At 33.8% G+C, this 22,301-nt stretch overlaps 2 protein-coding genes and 1 long non-coding RNA gene across 6 annotated transcripts in view; 2 read left to right on the top strand and 1 right to left on the bottom strand.

The window, feature by feature from the left end:
• The window catches only part of LOC143239403 (protein turtle-like), a 666,407-nt gene that overhangs the window by 558,695 nt on the left and 85,411 nt on the right, over positions 1-22,301 (top strand). The window lies entirely within an intron of this gene.
• Positions 1-22,301, top strand: part of LOC143239503 (synaptogenesis protein syg-2-like) — a 264,478-nt gene that overhangs the window by 239,050 nt on the left and 3,127 nt on the right. Inside the window, exons 7-8 of one of the 2 annotated variants that reach the window (XM_076480635.1) lie at positions 13,581-13,877; positions 21,200-21,490. In XM_076480635.1, the coding sequence (XP_076336750.1) occupies positions 13,581-13,877; positions 21,200-21,490 (588 nt within the window). Of the gene's footprint in view, positions 1-13,580; positions 13,878-15,973; positions 16,145-21,199; positions 21,491-22,301 lie in introns of those variants that run through there. The other variant, XM_076480636.1, reaches the window with a different exon arrangement.
• LOC143237364 (uncharacterized) lies at positions 368-10,019 on the bottom strand. Its single transcript, XR_013020037.1, has 2 exons — positions 9,908-10,019; positions 368-630 (listed from the first exon to the last, which is right to left on the bottom strand). It is a non-coding gene; the product is annotated as an uncharacterized LOC143237364 (long non-coding RNA).

Raw genomic sequence — 22,301 nt, 5'->3', positions numbered from 1 at the left:
AATTTAGCAGTAAAAGACTGTACGGAAAGCAGCTAGTTATGACTACCCACCGCCAACTATTGGGCTATTTATTTACCAACGAATAGTAGGATTAACCAACACATAATAATACTCTCGCGTCTGAAAGGGAGAGCATGTTTGGTGGGAGGGAGATTTAAACTCACGATCCGCAGATTGAGAATCAAGCGCTCTAACCACCTTGCCATGCCAGGTTATTATATTAAATGTCCCGAATAAAACACATATTCCTGTTAGTTTACATAAGTTTGCGTGAGACTTAAGGTACGAAGGAAAGAATATTTACCTTCAAAGTGAAGTTCACCACAAAATTTCCTCTATTCCAACAGAGACAAATGGACATCTTAAAACAGGGGTTGTCAAATGTTTTTATTGGCTCGTTTTAAAAATATTTCAAGCTTTAATGACCCTTTCACACACATATAAAATGATAACAAATATCTCTGAAATATCTGTTATATCAGTTTTTGTATCATTTTGTTCTCTGTACCTCACACACATACAATAGCGTGGCTACTCTCTCTAGATCAGGACCCCAGTTTAAGAGAACAAGCGATTGGATGAATATAATTGTGTCAGGACTGATTATGTATTTTCTTCATGCTTTCATTCCTGAAAAACATAAACAAATTCTTAATATGAAATATGACTGTTTTTTTTTAATTTCGTGCAAAACTACACGAGGAATAGCCGTCCCTAATTTAGCAGTGTAAGAGTAAAGGGAAAGCAGACAGCCATCAACACCCACCGCCAAATCTTGGGCTATTCTTTTACAGTGAATAGTGGGATTGATCGAAACATTATAACGTCCCCACGACTGAAAGGTCGAGCATATTTCGAATGACGGGGATTCGAACCGGCGACCCACAGATAACGAGTCGAGCGCCCTAACCACCTGGACGTGCCGGGACAATCAGTTGAAAAGTTAGCAGTTTATGTGGATGATTTTGAACTACTGAGAATAATATTGAAATACGAACCGTAATGTTTTAGAAGAAATTCTTTATTTTTAATAATAAAGCACAGCATATCTTTCATAATATCAATAAACTTAATTTTTCTTTCTAAACTCAAAACGTGTTATAAAAGACAACAACCCAAATCTGAAAGTAGCAGTACTCTAACTAGCTGCTTTTAGCTGCTTCAGTTTTGAATTATTTAGTTTCAATTAATAACTTTAATAGACCCATCGAGATTTCTTCTTTTTTTGAAAAGCAGTTTTCTCTAAATATGAATATTCAGGTTGATATCTGTCATTATGTATATATATTTAGAGAAAGAGCCAATGACAGTTTCTTAAAACTTCATTGTGGCTTTGTACGTATTATATAACCCTCTCGCAAGGGAAATGACGTATGTGCAAGATACCGAAACCTCGTGAATTACGTGAATTTCAAAAGAAAGATTATTGGGAAATGAAATACACCGCTGGCCAAAATCTTAAGGCCAATTAATATAAAGAAGAAATATGCATTTTGCGTTGTTAGACTCAACCACTTATTTGAGTAGAGCTTCAAAAAGATGACAATAAGAAAAGGGAAAATAAAAATAAAAAACTTTTTTAGCATTTAATAGGGAAAATGTGAACACTATGAAATTAACCTAAATACTAGCTGGTCAAAAGTTTAAGACCATACTGAAACGAAGTGTTAATCGGTAAACACGTAACGAAATTTAGTCATTTGTGTTCAAGAATTAGCTTTGTCAGCATCTCTCACTGACATGTCCTGTGTTACATTGGATAAAAACATGGCAAAGGCTAAAACGTTGACAGAGTTTGAACGTGGCAGATTTGTCGAGGTGCAAAAGCAAGGTCTCTCACAACGTGCCATCGCTGGTGAGATTGGGCGTAGTAAAACTGCTGTTGCAAATTTCTTAAAAGACCCTGAGGAATACGGAACGAGAATTTCAAGTGGTTGGCCCAGGAAAATTTCGCCGGCGTTCAGCAGGAGGATTTGAAGGGTGGTCCGGCAAGACACCAGTAGATCGTCGAACCAGATTAAGGCCCTTACGACGCAGAATGCAGCTCAAGATGCTCCATCCAGCCTTATGCAAACGTTTATATCGACCATGCCAAAGCAAATGTTTGAAGTTATTCGCAACTCACGACTGTGACCCCTTGTTTGGCCTTTCCTACCCTGTTTAGGATTTGTTTTTGGTATGGTCTTAAACTTTTCACCAGCTAGTATTTAGGCTAATTTCATAGTGTTCACATTTTCCCCATTAAATGCTAATAACGTTTTTTATTTTAATTTTCCCTTTTCTTATTTTCATCTTTCGAGCTCCACTCAAATAATTGGTTTAGTCTAACAACGCAAAATGCATATTTTTTCTTTATGTTCATTGACCCTGAGATTTTAGCCAGCAGTGTATCTGTAATATTTCTTTGTCAGTTGCTTCAAGTGTTGCTCCAGCAGATAAATATACCCTCTATAAATAAAGATGTGTAGAACTGGACTTTCTTAGAGTAGCTAAATAGAACATGGCCTTCAATTTAATCTTTGAAACGAACTGCAGCACACACTTTTCAGAATCTAGACAAGAGCATGTTTAGTTATTCAGACCACACGTATGATACACCACATTAGGACTATGATAATGTGTCCCCTCCATTTTATAACTGCATGTGCTAATTTTTTCAACTTCTTTTGTTGTTCACTTGCCCCACTACTTCAAACAGGACAGATTTTTTTTTGTTTTACTTTCTGTTAACACGTCTGATTATTTGTGACAAGATAGCGAACTTTTAACTTCTTTATTATTAATATGTGTGAGTACTTATGACAGCACAGTGTACTTAGCACTGTGTATTTATAAAGCTGCAGATTGTGTTTTATATCTAATAAAAAGGAATGGAATTTGTGGTATGATCGATCATTAATCAGTTGGTTTGTTATTTAATATCCAATAATAAATTAGGCGCATTACCATAATATTATTCGCACATCTAAGTTAATTTACGTTACTATATGGTGAGTTAAAAAATCATATGAAGTTCATCTATAGTTCTTTGATTTGCTGACCCAAGCTGTGCTGATGAGCCTTGAAAAAGCAAAAACACAAACCAATGCACAGGGTGAACTGGTTTAGTTTGTTTTGAATTTCACGCAAAGCTACACGAGGGCTATCTGCTAGCCGTCCCTAATTTAGCAGTGTAAGACTAGAGGGAAGGAAGCTAGTCACCACCACCCGCCGCCAACTCTTGGGCTACTATTTGACCAAAGAATAGTGGGATTGACCGCCATATTATAACGCTATTACAGCTGAAAGGGCGAGCATGTTTCGTGTAATGGGGATTCGAACCCGCGACCCTCGGATTATGAGTTGAGTGCGTTAACCACTTGGCCATGCCAGGCCCACAGGGTGAAGTGTATATGTATTAGACCCCTAGCTCACAGTTTGTTTTCTATTTTGTCTTCACTGTTAACGTTTTTGAATGCATCAGATTAGCTATTCATAACTTTTATATATTCAGAACTTTCATGTCTAAACTATGCTTTATTTATTTATAATAACCTAGTGTGTGTTTTTTTCTAAAGGGCATTTACGTTATTCGTGATAACATCATAATCTTTTATTGTTTGTGGTTTTTGCTTTTGTTCAGACCTTTTTTTTTAATTCTGGAAACGTGTTTGCTGTAATAAAATTCGTGTACGTTTTGCCTACATTTGATTCAACATTTTCCGTGATGACGAGAAAACCCACTTGTAGAAAAAATATACGCCGGGCATGGCCAAGCGTGTTAAGGCGTTCGACTCGTAATCCGAAGAGCGCGGATTCGAATCCCAGTCGCATCAAAACATGCTCGCCCTTTCAGCCGTGGAGACGTTATAATGTGACGGTCAATTCAACTATTCGTTAGTAAAAGAGTAGCCCAAGAGTTGGCGATGGGTGGTAATGACTAGCTGCCTTCCCTCTAGTCTTACACTACTAAATTAGGGACGGCTAGCGTAGATAGCCCTCTTGTAGCTTTGTGCGAAACTCAAAAAACAAACAAACACTTGATGTTTTTTGCCCTGGTGGAAAGAATCAATGCTGATGTTAATAGTTAAATAAAATCTGTATTATCTTTCGTTTACAAAACATTATGTCGAACAACCATTTAAAATGTCGTTAACACATAGTTATCGTTCATAACGACTTTGTTTTAATATTCTCTATCGACTAACAATTTTCACTCCATTAAGACTATTTATGTTTCCGCATGTCTGGAAACTATACTGAACGTGTTTAGATGTCTTGAGAACTGATGTGAACTGTAACTGCAGATATTTTATTTCGGTACTATTATAAGACAATGTCATGCATTGTTCATTATAAAAAATGGCTTTAACAGCTCTTCTTCTGAATAAAGAAAATGTTAACGACTTTTAAAAAACGATTTAACCTCACTGTTTTTGTAAACTTTCAAAAATCTTACATTGACTGTTTCTTAGAGATTCTGGATACCTTCAAAGGCGCAAAAATGGACTCCGGTACAACGTTTGTTTGAACATATACATTTGAAAACGATTTCTCTTGAATTCTAAGCCTTCTTAGGTGTTCTACCATCTGTTAAGTTTAAAGTGCACCTTGAAATGTTATCTATGATAATGATAGTGCTGGTAACTGTCTATATTTTAGAGATATTTTCATAACAAACTCCCGAGACAAAAGCTTGCTAACCGAGATCTTTAGAACATTTTTCTTTTCTTCTTAGAGCTATCATGGGAAGGTATCACTTAAACTGATGCCCCTAGTGGCACATCGATATGTCCTTGGACTTACACTGCTAGAAACCGAGTTTTGATACCCATAGTGGGCAGAGCACAGATAGTCCATTGTGTAGGTTTGTGCATAATTCCAAACAATCAATTAACCAGTAGGAAGTTATCATTATATCTATTTAGGAGTGCGTTAAATAGCGGATCATTATAATGATTTATTCATAATTAACACCAAAATAGTCCATTATACCTTGCTGGCTAATTCCTACTACAGTCATTTTGGGTCATAGACGGTGTTTGTGTAATTCTCTTAGATCCTTCGTAAGATAAGGTTGAAAATTTGAGCAATTTCAGCATATGTCCTTGAACACTTTTTAGTAAAAAACTTTAGAAATCACACGTTATATGGTAAACAAGTACATTTCCAGCAGACGGTCAGAGCAAGGAGTTAACAGCTAAGAGCGTTAACAAATAACTCTAAAAATACGACTTGTACAATCTCGTTTATCATTCTTAAATGTGGAAAAGAATTTACGTGTACGTCTTTTATCATTGCTTAACTCATATTTATACGTTAGCTGTCACCTCACAGTTCTGGATAATTTTCTTTCTTAGAAGCTATAATTTCAGCCTATATGCAAAATGAAGGAGAATTGCAGCGCAAGAATACTGAATAGTGTGTAAACTATAAAAAATAGTTCTTATCGTAATTTTTCTCCTTCTGTTTTTATCGAAGTTCCACTTACAATACTCAACAATAGAAACTTCAGTCAACATGAACTACATGTATTAGGATCGTTTTCTATTCGGTCGTACAAATATGAAAGAAAATGTGTTATTGACTTTTGAAACGAACGTATTTGCCTACGATTATAGATGCATTTATATTGAAATTAAAATCAAACCTACAGCAGTCGTAAAATTATACTTGCATTATAAAATTTCATTAGGGAAATTTATGTTTCAGAGATTGATATAAATGTAATAGTGAAGTGAAATATCCTTAATAATGGTATTAAAATTTAAATACATATCTGTACAATAATATAATTGAATATTAATCTGAGAGTTAATTAATCCATTTATTATTAAACTCTCATAAAAAAAGATGATGAAAACTAATTCATTGGTTAATTAATTCGCCCTTAAAAGGATGCTTAACACCAATTACTTAAAACATTTATAATTAACTAATTTATAATTGTGTTTGTTTGTTTTTAATTAGGCACAAAGCTACACAATGGGTTATCTGTGCTCTCTCCACCACGGGTATCAAAACCCGGTTTACAGCAGTGTGAGTTCGCAGACATAGCGCTATGCCACTGATAAGGTCATTTGTAATTAAATCGGCATTAAAAAGGATGCTTAACACTAATTATTACTAATTAATCCTACAAAGGACACTTAACATTAATTATTATTAATTAATCCTATAAAGGACACTTAACACTATATATTATGAATTATCCTACAAAGGACAGTTAACACTAATTATTATTAATTAATCCTTCAAAGGACACTTAACACTAATTATTATTAATCAGTCCTACAAAGGACACTTAACACTAATTATTATTAATTATCCTACAAATGACACTTAACACTAATTATTATTAATAAATCCTACAAAGGACACTCAACACTAATTATTATTAATTATCCTACAAATGACACTTAACACTAATTATTATTAATTAATCCCACAAATGACACTTAGCACTAATTAGTATTAATTAATCTTACAAAGGACACTTAACACTAATTAATCAGTTAATTAAATTTCTTGTCCTAAAAAGTCAATACCTTAGTTAAAACATATTGTTTTAATTATCAACCACGTGTTAAAAAAGTTTATGTGATACATTAAATGATCAAAAGCATTATTTAATATAACATATTTGAATGAGATAACAACTCACGGAGAAAATCACATGTTCAGACGATTGTTTGCTTGTTATTTGATGTTCGCACAAAGCTACTCGAGGGCTATCTGTGCTAGCCGTCCCTAATTTAGCAGTGTAAGACTAGAGGAAAGGCAGCTAGTCATCACCACCCACCGCCAAATCTTGGGCTACTCTTTTACCAACGAATAGTGGGAGTGATCTCACATTATAACGCCCCCACGGCTGAAAGGGTGAGCATGTTTGGCGCGAAGGGGATGCGAACCCGCGACCCTCAGATTACGAGTCGCACGCCTTAACACGCTTGGCCATGCCGGGCCATTGTTCAGAACGAACAAATATGTTTCACAATACTACACAGTTAGTCCGAGAGCCAAGAGATTACAGTTATGATAACAATTCGGCGTTTCTAACATAAAACAACAGTTACTATAAATGGTTTTATAACACTAAACTCTAATTACTATTCACTTTACACGAGTAATCAAAGGTTTCTTTATTTTAGAAATAATATAAAACATTTGTAAACTAAATGAACTTGTTCACTTACAGTTTAAAACTGACCTTCAGTATACAAATCAACTTATAAAGTGCCACACAGTGTGGGGTATTTAAACATTTACTCATATGACAGCGTAATGAAAACAAATGTATTAGATACGTATGGGCCAAAAATTGGAAGTATTTCGATCATTTATATAAAACAGCCTAGAGGTTCTATTTCAGTATTTTTCAAGTTTTTATGATAAAAGATAATAAATACCTTTCATTTCATGTTTTATAAATCCATTACGTTAACAACCCAAATAAGCTACTATGCACATTACACTCAGTTTCTAGCTAGAACTCGCGTATTTATCATTAAAATATAATACGTCAGATACATAATATTTACCTCTTGATGGTGTAATAATTTAAATGTGTAAAGAAATATCGCTGTGTCCGTCTTACAGTTTTGGCAATTTTTATGTAACATTAAAAATGTGTAATACATAACTTCTTTCAATGTTTCATAAACCATAGATACAATCTGAACTAAACAGTTATTATAATATAACAAATATGTGTCTTACCAATAAATATAATAAATCATCACCTTACCGATTACCATTACTCACAATACCAGAACTTTCGAACTGTCTAAAGTTAAGACACTAATAGCAAATCCCACACATACAATATGGAAACAAATGTTTAAGAATTACGAATGGCGAGCATGTTTGGTGCGACCGGGATTCAACCCGATCTCGGTCGCACCAAACATGTTCGCCCTTTCAGTCATGGGGGCGTTATATTGTGACGGTCAATCCAACTATTCGTTGGTAAAAGAGTAAGCCAAGAGTTGGCGGTGGGTGGTGATTACTAGCTGACTTTCCTCTATTCTTACACTGCAAAATTAGGGACGGCTAGCGCAGATAGCCCTCGTGTAGCTTTGCGCGAAATTCTAAAGAAACAAACAAACAAAGGTCAGGCACAAACTGCATGGACACTGACGTCAAGATGAGATCGTTTGCAGGGTGTCACGTGGTCACATGTTCAATGTGGAGCTGTGAAATATCTTCCATACATGTCATCACGGATGATTGCACATTCCTTTCTACGTCTTTCAAAACTTTATGTACCTTTCAACTTGGTTGTTTATCAAATACAGAAATCACCCGTATTATAATTCTTCGATTATTTAATTTTATAGATAATTTAAAAAAACAATATTCTGTGATTATATATAAAAAACTGACGTTTGTCATACATAATACCCAAAAACTGTCAGAGTTTCAGTCTACTTAGAATAAAATGAAAAATCGATTCATCATATGACCTCAAACTGAAGCCAATAGTATAACATTTAGTGTTAGCTATAACACTTAATTGTATGACAAGCCTCGAAAATAATTCTACTACAGCTAAAAATAATAAATGAATGACTTACCGTTCCTGTTAACAGTTCACTAAACATTGAAACTAATACTCATATTTTCTCGAACTTGTATCAAAGATGATCATACAGTCACTTATGCTGTGTGTGAAAGTGATAACCCCATCATTGTCTTACCATGTCATCAGTGGTTAGAAAAAAGCGACTGTCTTTACCCTTAAGGGTCGTCACATGTTGTACTTTAAATAATTTATTTAACACAGTAAAACCTGCCATTTTCTATAGAGTATTCACTTTAACTCATACAATACAAATAAAACTTTGTATCATTGTTTATCATCGAAAACCACTGAACATAAAATTCAAAGATTAGTTTGGTCAGTTATATTTCAGCCAAAGTTAGACACTGCTCTATTTCCAGGTAGTCATAGTATATATAATGTTTTTGAAACAGTGGATTTATTTATTCAGACGTAACTGTGCCTAGAATGGACATTAACAGGCTTGACAAAAGACACTTCTAAGTTGACAAAGTCACGATACATAGCCGAATCGGGTAGCTCGACCATATAAACATGAATTATTTTTTATTTGCACCTTATCAAATGTATAAAAATCATTACTTACAAATCAGAGTTCAGTGAATTTTCATATATGAAACTTACTTCTCATCATGGACTAATATTCCATAATTAGTGTATGTTTGTTTGTTTTTGAATTTCGCGCAAAGCTACTCGAGGGCTATCTGCGCTAGCTGTCCCTAATTTAGTAGTGTAAGACTAGAGGGAAGGCAGCTAGTCATCACCACCCACTCTTGGGTTACTCTTTTACCAACGAATAGTGGGATTGACCGTAACCTTATAACACCCCCACGGCTGGAAGGGCGAGCATGTTTGGTGCGACGGGGATTCGAACCTGCGATTCTCGGATTACGAGTCGAACGCCTTAACCCACCCGGCCATGCCGGGCCATTAGTGTATGTAAGTAAAACCTCAGGCACACATATTGAAACATTTGTTAAAAAACTTCGTAAAACCTATCATATCATTTACGAAAATTCCTTACCTTAAAAATAAATGTCTAGCTTATTATTTTAAAGTTAAATTACGCACCTCGAATATTAATTTCTAACAAATCTCTATATCATGTTTCATCATTACCCGATGTAAAATAATTATTATATGTGTGTAAAATCACACATTTCAGTCCAACGTTTGTGAAGAAAAATTCAAGGTATACTAATAGACTATTGAAAAACTACTTAGTTGATCAAATACTGACTGACTCCTCAATGTAATAATACCTGCTATATGTATACATACTTATTAAAGTAGATTATTCGTTATCATAAATGAATAAGTAGTGAAAGTTTCTTTATTTTAGAAAATATAACAGACATTTCATACATTTGAGAACTTAACTGCCGGTCTCCGTCGTGCTGACTTACATCGAGATCATGATGATTCGATTTTTTATTTTATTCTAAGGAGACTGAAACATTGTGACAAACGTGACTTTTATATGTCATCACAGATTACTGTTTTGTAATTTATTTATAGAATGAAATAATCAACGAATGATAACATCAGTGATGTTCTTTTGTGTATTTGATAAACAACTAAGTTTAACTGTACATGAAGATATGATTACTAAGCAACGTCATCGACTCGTTAAGTTGAACTATCTAACAGCCCTACAATGTACATGTAACCACGTGACACCCTTCAAACACTCTTGTCTTGCTGTCAGTTTCCACAAAAGTTCAAGTCTGACCTTTGTAATTCTTAAAGCATGTGTTTCCATATTGTTTACGTGGGACTTAGTATTAGTGTCTTAACGTTAGACAGTCTGAAAGTTCTGGTATTGTAAATAGCTGCGATTAGGAAGTCAATCATTTATAATATTATTGGTAGGATAAATATTTGCTATATTAAAATTACTGTCTCATTCAAATAATATCTATGATTTGTGGAATACCAAAAGAAGTTACGTATTCCACACTTTTAATGTTAGATAAAAATTGTCTAAATTGTAAGACGGACCATAAATAATGACACAGAGGGTTACAATGATATATCTATCTTTACTGTTATATTTATGTGATAATTATGTGAGATAATACAGATCAAACGTTGTATAATGGGCATAACAGTTTATTTGGATTGTTAACATACTAGATTAATAAAATATGAAAGAGAAGGTGAGTATTATCTTTTATCATAAAAACTTGGAATATATTGAAATAGAATTTCTTGGTTGTTTGTCCATTTTCCTTAGGTGATCGAAATTATTGTTGTTTTTGTCGCATTTTTGTGTATATGTATCTAATATATTTGTTTTATTTATGCTGTCATATGAGTAAATGTTTAAATATTCCATACTGTGTGGCACTTTATAAGTTTTGGTTTGTATATTGAAGGTCAGTTTTAAACTGTAAAATAAAGTACATGGTTAATATACTTTTCAAACGTTTTGTATAATATCTAACATAAAGGAAACTTTGATTTGTAAAGTGAATATTTATTAGTGTTTATTATTATAAAATCAGATTAGTGTTTAATTATAGTATGTTGAGACATGTATTGTACGAGTCATGGCTGCCTAGAAACATGCTCTATACTTTGCGGTAGAATTATTTAATTAATAATTAAATAACAAATTAATTAGTGTTCACCGTCCATTTTTAGGATTAAGTAATTAATTGATGTTAAGCGCCCTTTTAAAGACATTATTTATAAATGATTTAATAAATTAATCTCAAGCATTGTTTTAAGGATGATTTAATTAATTATTGACATGATGATTCATGATTCAAGTACTGTGTAAGTCACAGGCAGCCTAGAAACACGTTCTTAACTTTGTGGTATTACTATGTAATGATCCATTATAGCTGCGTTTCTGGTATCGAACTACAATTTGAGCCCTCTATAACTTTAGTTGCGCTCTCTAGTGACACTAACTGTTGGAATTATAACGTCTTCATATATGATGACATCACCCTTCCCTGAGACAGCCACTCAGCGTGAAGTGCAGGGCTAACTATTGAGGTGCACGTGAGAGATAAATCTGAGTTCTTAGCAGGTTGCACGAAGCCAGGGCTTGTTTCAAATGAATATCATCTGATGTCTAAACAACGTATACTATTGTTTTGCTTACCCTGTATGTATTACCATCACCGTAAAAAAGAATAGAAAGGTGCACGTCTCCATCATTTTGTAAATGAGCTGATGTATACGTGTAGATGTACTTCTACAGAAAGTGTTCTGTTTCATGAATAAATAAAACAAAAATTAAGGGTTAGAAATACTTTTATTCCACTTTTGAAATTCGTAAGTCATGCCGTGTTGTAGCCTACGGAGTCATAATTCTTCTCATAATTCATGGCATACGAATGTTTTACTGACGTCCAAGAGTAAAAGCTGTAACATTAAGTATCCTTTATGTGACGTTATTTTAGTGTCTATATCTGACTGACAGATAATACTCTACATTGGTGCAAGTGGTTAAAACAGGTAACCCTTCTAGTTGGCCTTCGGCCCAATTCGGGGGTAGTTACAGAATTTCCTAATAAAAACTAATTTCTCCAGCTCTTTCAGAATTAAATACTATGGAAAACATCTATGTTCGTTATATAAATCTGCATGACTGCATACTTTAGAATTACATCAAGGTAAAGTTTCATCATTTCATAATCAGTCTTATCATATTTATCATTATATTTATGCGCATTTTCATCCCAATGCTAAAAGGTTTAATTTTGACCTAACCTTTAACTGTTGCATGCGATACCACATGAACTAGATCACTGATCATTACAAGTTCTACCACATGAACTGTTTCGTTTCTTAGAACTTTCCTGATGTTTTAAGTTATTTCTGGGTTGAATCGTTCATAAATCATTCTTGTTTGTACATACAAGTGCTCATGAACCCACATTAGTTCACTCATTGTTAAGTTTAATTTGATTTATGTTGTGTTTTGCAGGCCATTCTATAAGAGTATGAAAAAGAGCACAAACAAAATTTTTTGGCCTGGTTTGGTTTGAATTTTGAGCAAAGCTGTACAAAGGTTGTATGCGATAACTGTCACACATTTAGTAGTGTAAGACTAGAGGAAAAGCAGCTAGTCATCACCACCCACCGCCAACTCTAAGGCTATTCTTTTACAATGAATAGTGGAATTGACCGTCACATTATAGTGCCCCCGAGGCTGAAAAAGTAAGCATGTTTGGTGTGACGAGGATTCGAACCCACGACCCTCTGATTACATGTCGTGTGCCTTAACCACCTGGCAATGCTGGGCCCGGCATTTTATATTCAACTTCATTAAAGGGCCTTTCTCATAGTATTGACTCTATTTATTTTAAGAATAATATAATATGAAATTTATGTTTTGGTTGCCTTATTTTATAAATTATTGATTTAGTGAAAGGAAACCACTTATGAAACTTAAAATTGTGATATTAGCGCAATTTTTATGTCATGAAATGTGTTACGTAAAATAAAAACAATTGTTGGAAGGGAGCCGTCAAGAATTGTTCAGTATTTTTATTCTTCACGCAGGATACCTTTTTTTGAATATGCGACATAACTACGTGGGGTAAGGCGTGCAACTCGTATTCTGAGGGTCGTGGGTTCGAATCTCCCTTGCACCATACGTGCTCACCTTTTCAGACATAGGGTCGTTATAATGTGACGGTCGTTGGTAAAACAGTAGCCCAAGAATTGGTGGTTGGTGGTGATGACTAGCTGCCTTTCCTCTAGTCCAGTGGTTCCCAACCTTTTTTATACCCCGCACCTCTAAAATATTTTAATATGTTCTCGCATCTCTCACAGTAATTACTTATTTAAGAATAAAGGTGAAGGTGGCCAAAACAAATGTATCTCGCACCCCTGGTTGGGAACCACTGCTCTAGTCTTAGGCTGCTAAATTAGGGACGGCTAGCGCAGATAGCTCTCAAGTAGCTTTGCCTGAAATTCATAAACAAACAAACAATGTATAATACATTTTGGATATAGTTATCTTTATAAATAGTTTAGCTTGTGATCAAAAGTTTATTATTATTATTTTTTTGTTCAGTAAGGCCGACAAATGTAAAGATTTCCACCAAACGACGGCAGTTTTCTGCAAATAAGGAGTACAATGTCGAATGTCAGACAACAGGTTCTAAGCCTCCTGCACGTATCACGTGGTGGAAAGGCAGTACACATTTAACAACAGCAACAGAAATGATTCCCGTGCATGGCAACACCACTTTAAGCATATTGACGTTTATGCCGTCTCGATGGGATAATGGAAAGTACCTTTCTTGCCGTGTGGATAATCCATTTGTTCGTGACAGTGCCTTGGAAGACGGTCTGACTCTAAACGTAACATGTAAGTTCGTTTACAAAAAAAAAAAATTGAATGTTTTACCTTCGTCCTCCAAGTCTTTTGAAATAAGTACAAGTACTGTAAAACTTGAAAATAATTACTGTACTTCATGTTCAGTGTGCGTGTGTGATGATACTTATTAGAACATTCTGACTAGTACAACTTTGATTAATTCATATTGTTTCTAATAACACCAATATTTTACAGAATTGTGGCAGTGATATCTGTTCCTACAAAATTACAACAGTGACATCGTTTCCTAAAAAGTTTAGCAGTGCCATCTAGTGCTACAAACTTCTACTAATGGGACCAGTTTCGATGGAAGTGTAGCAGTGGCTCTGGTTCCTACAAAGCTGTAGCAGTATCTGTTCATACAGAACAGTAGCGGTAGTATGAATTCCTATAGAACAGTTGCAATAGCATCAGTTTCTACAGAACTGAAGCAGTTCTATCAGTTCCTACAGAAATGCTATAGTGACATCTGTTCCTACAGAACGACAATAATGGTATCAATTCCTACAAAACTGTATTAGTGACATACATTCCTTCAGAACTGTAGCAGTAGTATTTATTCTATTATAACTGTAACATTGTTATCCGATTGCATACATACGCGGAGGGAATTTAAGAGGGATCGGCCGAACACCCCATTTTTGTGATGTAAAAAATTATGCTTATATAGTTATAGCTCAAATTTCTTTTGAGAAAGCATTAGTATTTTTTGGGCTTGAAATTGTCACCTGCAATGACTTCTGTTGAGAGTTCGTTGAAACCATGTTGTTATTGTCAGGTTTTGTAATCTGGATTATTAATAACCTGTGACTTGTTAGCGATAGATTTCCATAATAAAGGAACAACACACAGTTCACTTGTTTTAAAATAATATATTCAAACAAGTAATATGTATATACAAACGTTCGTTACACTGTTGGTTATCACAGTCTATCCATAGCTTAAAATAATTGTCTGTTTTTGTAAAAGTTCACACAGATGGGTTCAATAGCTTTAGAAGATAAATGACAATATGAATTATTCTTCTCTGCTCTGTTATTACAATACAGTCTCTGAAAATGTCGCTTAAACTCGCCATCATGCGCTAGGTATTGTTAAACTTACAATCACGAAATCTAGATCAAAATGATATTCTTTTGACGCGTATTTACACGCTAGTAAAAGTCTAGAATATTCCATGTAATACTAGATATCTCGATGCAAAATACTCAATTAAAACAACAAATTTCAAAAACGTTTTGGTAACATGCCAAAACAATATAACAATGGAATGTACACACTACACAACGTATGATTCGTAAACAATTACGTAAAGAAACTTTCCATAAACTCTCACTTCAAGAAAACAATAAATATCACACCCACGCTATATAAACTATCCAAATAGTAACATTTCCATTAAACATTTGGCCGAAAGACCATCTCTTATCTACAGGGAGGAGAGGTCTGATTGAATCAGACAAGATGCAATAAACTTCGACTGAAACAGTCGTGTACATCTAATACAGGTCTGTAATGTTGAGAACAGTCAAGCTAAGCCTTATCACGGAAATAAAACTATAAACTGACAGTGGATTTCAGATTTAAGCATTTTTGTAGGTTTTATTTTCGTACAAGAAAGGAGCTGAGAATTGTACTGATCTTAAATCCACTTAAAAATTATCCGCTAAACAAGTAAATGTCTGGCTACACAATATACGATATATAAGATAGACCTTCGACACTTCTTAATGAACAGAATAAAGACCCTACATGGAATTGATTGCAGCTATATACGAATGTTTCTTGTCATCAAAAGAAAAGGACTAAACGTTACGACCATGGTACAGTAATATGTAGCTTTGCCGCTTTTATAGCCTTTGACATGCAATTAAAAGGCTACTTTTTTGTGCCATACATATGTCTGGTGTTCAAAAATACAAAGTTTGTGTTCAATTAGTGAATACTTGCACATTATAATTCATTTATATATATATATGAGTACAAGAACAATCTTTACTACTTACTTTTTATATCATATAACGTACAATGTTATGTTAAAGCTATATACTGGTCACCTTTTAAAATTTGTTATATATATTTTTCAGACACTGCTAGTGATACAACCCAGTCACCATCTCAGTCATTTTCCGGTGCTGGCGATGACTGAGAGACTTGTGAGATTGACACTATTGAGCTGTATTCTTTTGATAAGGACACTGATGATATGTAAACTGGTCTAATTGAGCTCTAAATTTATTGTAGCACTGACAACTGTGTTCTTCTTGTTATCAACACACTTCACTACAGTAGTCACAGATCCATATTTAGATTTGTCATGGCCAATAAATCATTTAACAACTGAGTAAGAGTTAGTGAATACTTTAAGCAAACATTAGTTTATTATAAACTTGTTTATCATCACGTTTTTATGCAGGCTGTAGATGCTTTGTACCATTCCATTGAACATTCGTCAGCCAATAAAACATATTATTAGCAACAGTGCCCTTCAGTCACATATAACTCAGAATAAATATATGTTCATCAAATTGTTCGTACCATTTGCTTTTTAGCAAAATAATCCTTGACATTTCTTAGTAATACCGAGAAGTAAATTCTTCCAAACGTGCTGGTAACATTCTGGCTTTGCTGAATCATTATGCTGAAAATGGTGACATCCTGAGAGCTCATTTGAACCATCCCAAGGCAAAATATGCTGCATATTTATCTATCTTTTCACAAAAGGACATCAGTACTGTCATAGAATATTATGTAAAATTATTGATAAAGTATAAAAGCTAGATTATACTCTGTTCTTTCTGATGAAATGAAGATTTACCAATATGTCTCCGTTTTATAGTTAGCACATGTGATATTAGGGAAGAATATATTGGATTTGTTAAGCTACAGGAGCTCGGATCATCAAATATTGTAATGATGTTGAGTTATCTCTAAATGAATTGCTACGTCAAAGATAAGATAAAGTATCCATCATTACTGGCGAAAGAACCGATGTCCAAAAACAAATTCTAGAAATGCTAAGCCTTGTTAACATATTGCATGCTTCACCCACTTAATTTTAGTATTATAATTTCATGATCGCTTCGACCAATTCAAAATTGAATCAGTCAAATTAAAGGAATAACTATTTAGATTAAATCCTCACCTAATCGTTTAGAATATTAAAGGCATTCTATCAAAAGTGTATCCAACAAGGAGCAACTTCACTACTCAACGTGTGCATTACACGCTGGGTTGAGAATGTTGAAGGTTGGGAAGGGTTCTGTTTATGTCATACATTGTTACTTCACATGTGTGAGCTTATATGTATGGAAATAATCATTTTGAAAGTAAAGAATTGCTGAAAATAAGCCATAGCTTATCTAAAAATACTAGAATCCTTTAAATTAATTTTTCTTTAACAGCTTTAAAGTGTTTCATTTATTATTTTGCCTCCCAGTGGCTCAGCGGTATGTCTGCGGACTGGACATACAACGCTAAATTCCGAGTTTCGATACCCGTGATGGGCAGAGCACAGATAGCCCATTGTGTAGCTTTGTGCTAAATTCAAAACAACAATAACAAGGACAATTTACTATTTAAAAGAAGCTTTTGTAAATTTCAAGGTCTGACAAAGACATCGATTCTGATGTTTCTCTAATAGAACAGTGCTATAAAGAACTGATTTTACTAGGAGTAATCTTGGAAGGTTATTGACATCGTATCTTCAAGCACAGCATTAATAATATAAATAAATCTAATATTAATGTTAGCATGCCACGAATTAGTCAACGACAAGCCAAAACAACAAATACAGAATACACTTCTGTAGAGGATTACTTTAAGAAAAATACAGAATACAGTTCTGTAGAGGATTACCTTAAGAAAAATACTGAATACAGTTCTGTAGAGGATTACTTTAAGAAAAATACTGAATACAGTTCTGTAGAGGATTACTTTAAGAAAATACTGAATACAGTTCTGTAGAGGATTACTTTAAGAAAATACTGAATACAGTTCTGTAGAGGATTACTTTAAGAAAATACTGAATACAGTTCTGTAGAGGATTACTTTAAGAAAATACTGAATACAGTTCTGTAGAGGATTACTTTAAGAAAATACTGAATACAGTTCTGTAGAGGATTACTTTAAGAAAAATACTGAATACAGTTCTGTAGAGGATTACTTTAAGAAAAATACTGAATACAGTTCTGTAGAGGATTACTTTAAGAAAAATACTGAATACAGTTCTGTAGAGGATTACTTTAAAAAATACAGAATACAGTTCTGTAGAGGATTAGTTTAAAAAAAATACAGAATACAGTTCTGTAGATAATTACTTTAAGAAAAATACAGAATACGGTTCTGTAGAGGATTACTTTAAGAAAATAGCAAACATTACTTTCTTGACCACGTCACACACACCAAACAAGCTCGCCCTTGTGGGGGTGTTATGATGTGACGGTCAATCCCACTATTCGTTGGAAAAGAGTAGCCCAAGAGTTGGCGGTGGGTGGTGATAGCTAGCTGCCTTCTATCTAGTCTTACACCGCTAAATTAGGGATGGCTACCGCAGATAGCCCTCGTGTAGCTTTGCGCGAAAATTCAAAAGTTGACCACGTTATCCACGATCTTTCCTCCAGATTTGATGAACATTTGAAGCTAGTAGCATGAATACAGTTGCATTGCCATCAAAACTCACACAGTTGTTTTCTATCTCTGATATCAGACAGGCTATAGATTTTTACAGAGAAGATCTGCCATATCATTATATTCCTTATGAAGAACTTCATCGATGGAAGAAGAAACATGTCGAGGACAGTCCTTAGGTACTTTCAAAGCCGTGTTTCACTGTACCAACTATCTTTCTTTTACAGAAACACTTTGTAACATTGCCAGTAAGTTCAGGTTAATATGCACGTTTAACATCTGCTCTCCATCTGATGAATAATTATTTGAGGTATACACAAACCGTAGAAAGACTGAGTGCTCAAACTTTAATGTATAACCGTTATGACATTGGTATCAGTATTGAAACTGTAAGTTATTTATGGAAAACTACTAAAATAATATAATAGAATGAATTCTTTTAGGGTAGTTAACTTGATAACCAATTATTAAATAATTAACATAATATTATTGTATAAACTAGTAATATAGTTTTACAATTAATAACTATTCTGTATGTAAACAGTACAGAACTTTACTGTAATAAAACATACATTGTTGTGCAAACTTAATTCTAGCTCCACATGCAGTGCTACAATAGAATAATGATTTACTTTTAATTTTCATTGTATATTTACGTTTTGTCAATATTTCATGCAAAATTAGTTCTAGATTTAATATCATAGCACCTGTTTTTTACACATTTTCGAGTGACATGTTTCCAGACCACTGTAGCATTAGCATTGTGTTGGTTTTTGATCTAACAAATTAGAACCTTCCTTTCTGAATAGGCCCGGCATGGCCGAGTGCGATAAGGCATGCGCTCGGAATCTGAGGGTCGCGGGTTCGCATCCGAGTCGCGCTAAACATGCCCACCCTCCCAGCCGTGGGGGCGTTATAATGTGACGGTCAATCCCACTTTTCGTTGGTAAAAGAGTAGCCCAAGAGTTGGCGGTGGGTGGTGATGACTAGCTGCCTTCCCTCTAGTCTTACACTACTAAATTAGGGACGGCTAGCACAGATAGCCCTCGAGTAGCTTTGTGCGAATTTCAAAACAATCCTTTCTGAAATATTCTGTGTACAGGTCTTCGATTCCTAATGAACTGTGGCAGTAGTGTATTGTTTATTAATTCCATATAAAAAAGTGGTAGAAGTACACAAATCAATACATTGGTATGCTTATTAGAATTATGACGTTGTATTTACTGAGGCAAAGTATTAATTACCGATTTAAAGTCACGAGTCATATATTAAAATGTCTTTTCTTCAGAACATTTCCTAGAAGAAAATAATTACAAAAGCTCAACTCATTAACATTTAATTGTAAAGGTACGTGTAGTAAAGTAACTATTCAAATCAAGACATTCAAAATTATCACAAAAAAAGCACTTTGACAAAAGATAGAGGTATGGGTGTTTGTTGGAAATGACAAACGAATCAAATTAATTTTAACATCTAAACAAAGAGTGACACACACACATATATAAGACGGATAAAAAAACAACAAATGAGTTAGGAATTAGGAAGGATAAAACTTATTTCTAAAGAGAAATGGGCCGTATACAGCTATGAGGATGTGCTACTTGCGTCTGAAACAAATTAATTATAATATAGTAAAAGTAAGCGAACTTAATTAAATCCATATTTAAACTGTCACTCACTGTCTGAAAGTGTTTGTGGCAAGATTGTCGTAGCTAATGAAACAATGAAAAAACAAAGAAAATGAACAAAGAACGATATTATGGGATTAATAGGCTTAGAAACTATCTACTAAGTTTGGTATTTAAGCTCTGGGATGAACCAGAATTTTATATGAACAAAAGTATAACAATAAAACAGTTCAACAACACTTAAGAACACAGGGGCTTGAACCACTCTCTGTGTACTTCACTACTCTTATGCCCCAAAAGTGCTATTTTTCTTACTCAGAAAAATTGTGTGCAACTGAAGGAAAGGCCTAATCCGCACCTTGCTTCTTGCTTGCACTGGATTATTATGGTAAAGAGATATGAACTTTAAAATCAATTACAAACGGAGATTTCCATATTTTTACGGTGAAAAAATAACTACAATATGGTACTAATAATTATTTAAAATACACCATTTAGTTTTATATTTTAATAAGTGTGTTTAATAAAAGTTGTCTCATGATACTCGAAAAGTTCCGTTTTGTTGTTGTTTTTAATGAGACCCTAAGCTTTTAATGCAGTGTGATAATCGTAAGAATATCAACATCTAATAGGATGTTTTTAAATTTCAGAAAATCATAAATGTGGATTTATAATATGTTGTTAAAAATAATATACTGGTGCTTATTAAGTAATGAACTTCTAAACTGATTCTAATTAAAGTATCATTCAACTTTTATTCTTAATAAAATTTGATACGGATGTAGATGAAATAACTACATTGTTTAAACTAAGAATTATAAATAAAACAATTGTTATAGTAGTATATATTGTTGTTGTTGTTTTGAATTAAGCATAAACCAACACAATGGGCTATCTGTGCTCTGCCCACAGATAGTGTTTATTTCGTCATTCATGCCAGTTATGCCCTGTATAGTTGTCCTACGTTAGTATATTTATAAAGTCAAATGTAAGAGCAGGCTTGAAAAAATATTGCGCTTAAAAATTCGTTAGAACGTGCTTTTCTTGTTTACGTAGATGCTCCAGTGGTTACCTTATCTATGGAAGGCGATCATAAAAATCACGTTGTATACGAATCAGATGACGTATTTTTGAACTGTGATTTTCAAGCCAATCCCAGAGTCACTACAGTCCAGTGGTACTTCCAGGGTGAAGAAATTTCTGGCGATCCGGGAATGGGAATCGTCATTAGTAATCAGACTCTCCTACTGTTTGACATCAAAAAAGAAAGGAGAGGGTTGTATGGTTGTGATGCTACAAACATGGAGGGACGTGGACGAAGCTTGGACATCGAGTTGAAAATAAAATGTAATGTTTTATATTTATATATTCTTATTTAGCACTAAGCCTAAGATATATTAACAATCTTATTAAACAGTTTAAATGTGTTAGTTGCCACTTTTCTTCCTAAGAATTCTTGCTTATGAATACGCACAAGCTGTACGTATTCCTAACAGGTTGTGACTACTTTACAATAAATATTGTAAAATATGATTGTGAAATTCCTTGAACGTTTTTCAACCATAGTGTTATTTCAAACAATTAAAACTTTAAAGTACATGGTAAAAATCCATTTAATTTAATAGTACATTTTTATTTAAGAATTATTATTTTTCTTTCAATGTTAGTATTAGTTTAATAACAGAAAAAAAGACAAAGGGACTTCAATTTTTCATTCTAAGACGTGTTTAAACCGTCATCAATGATTACCTTGCATATTAATTGTTCGATTTATCGTCAAGTTCCTGTTGTTATACTGTAAATAAACATTTAAAGTGTTCTTCTCCTGAATGTAAATCGATACCCAACATTAAGTAGAAATACTATATTTTTTATCTCCCTAATTTACTTGGTAAAATATACATACCTGAGTTCTTTATTTTGTATCGGGTTTTGATTACTTTTTGCTTCAATATGTAATAACATAAATTAATTTAGATATTCAATAATGCTGTGATATTTCGTCGAATTCATTAACCTGTATTACACAGCGGGCCAACTGTTTACTTACTGAAAATGTATTAAAGAGTTCTTTCCTTTTTCACCAGATGTAAAATTGAAAAGATAATCTATGACGTAGGAGCCTAATGAACCTCTTGATTGACTGTAGTTTCGCCTA

Source organism: Tachypleus tridentatus, chromosome 13 (assembly GCF_004210375.1).
Source record: "Tachypleus tridentatus isolate NWPU-2018 chromosome 13, ASM421037v1, whole genome shotgun sequence".
In the NCBI taxonomy this organism is placed as follows: Eukaryota; Metazoa; Arthropoda; class Merostomata; order Xiphosura; family Limulidae; genus Tachypleus; species Tachypleus tridentatus.
Note: the sequence above shows the minus strand (reverse complement) of the source record. Positions and strands in the feature narration are given on the sequence as shown.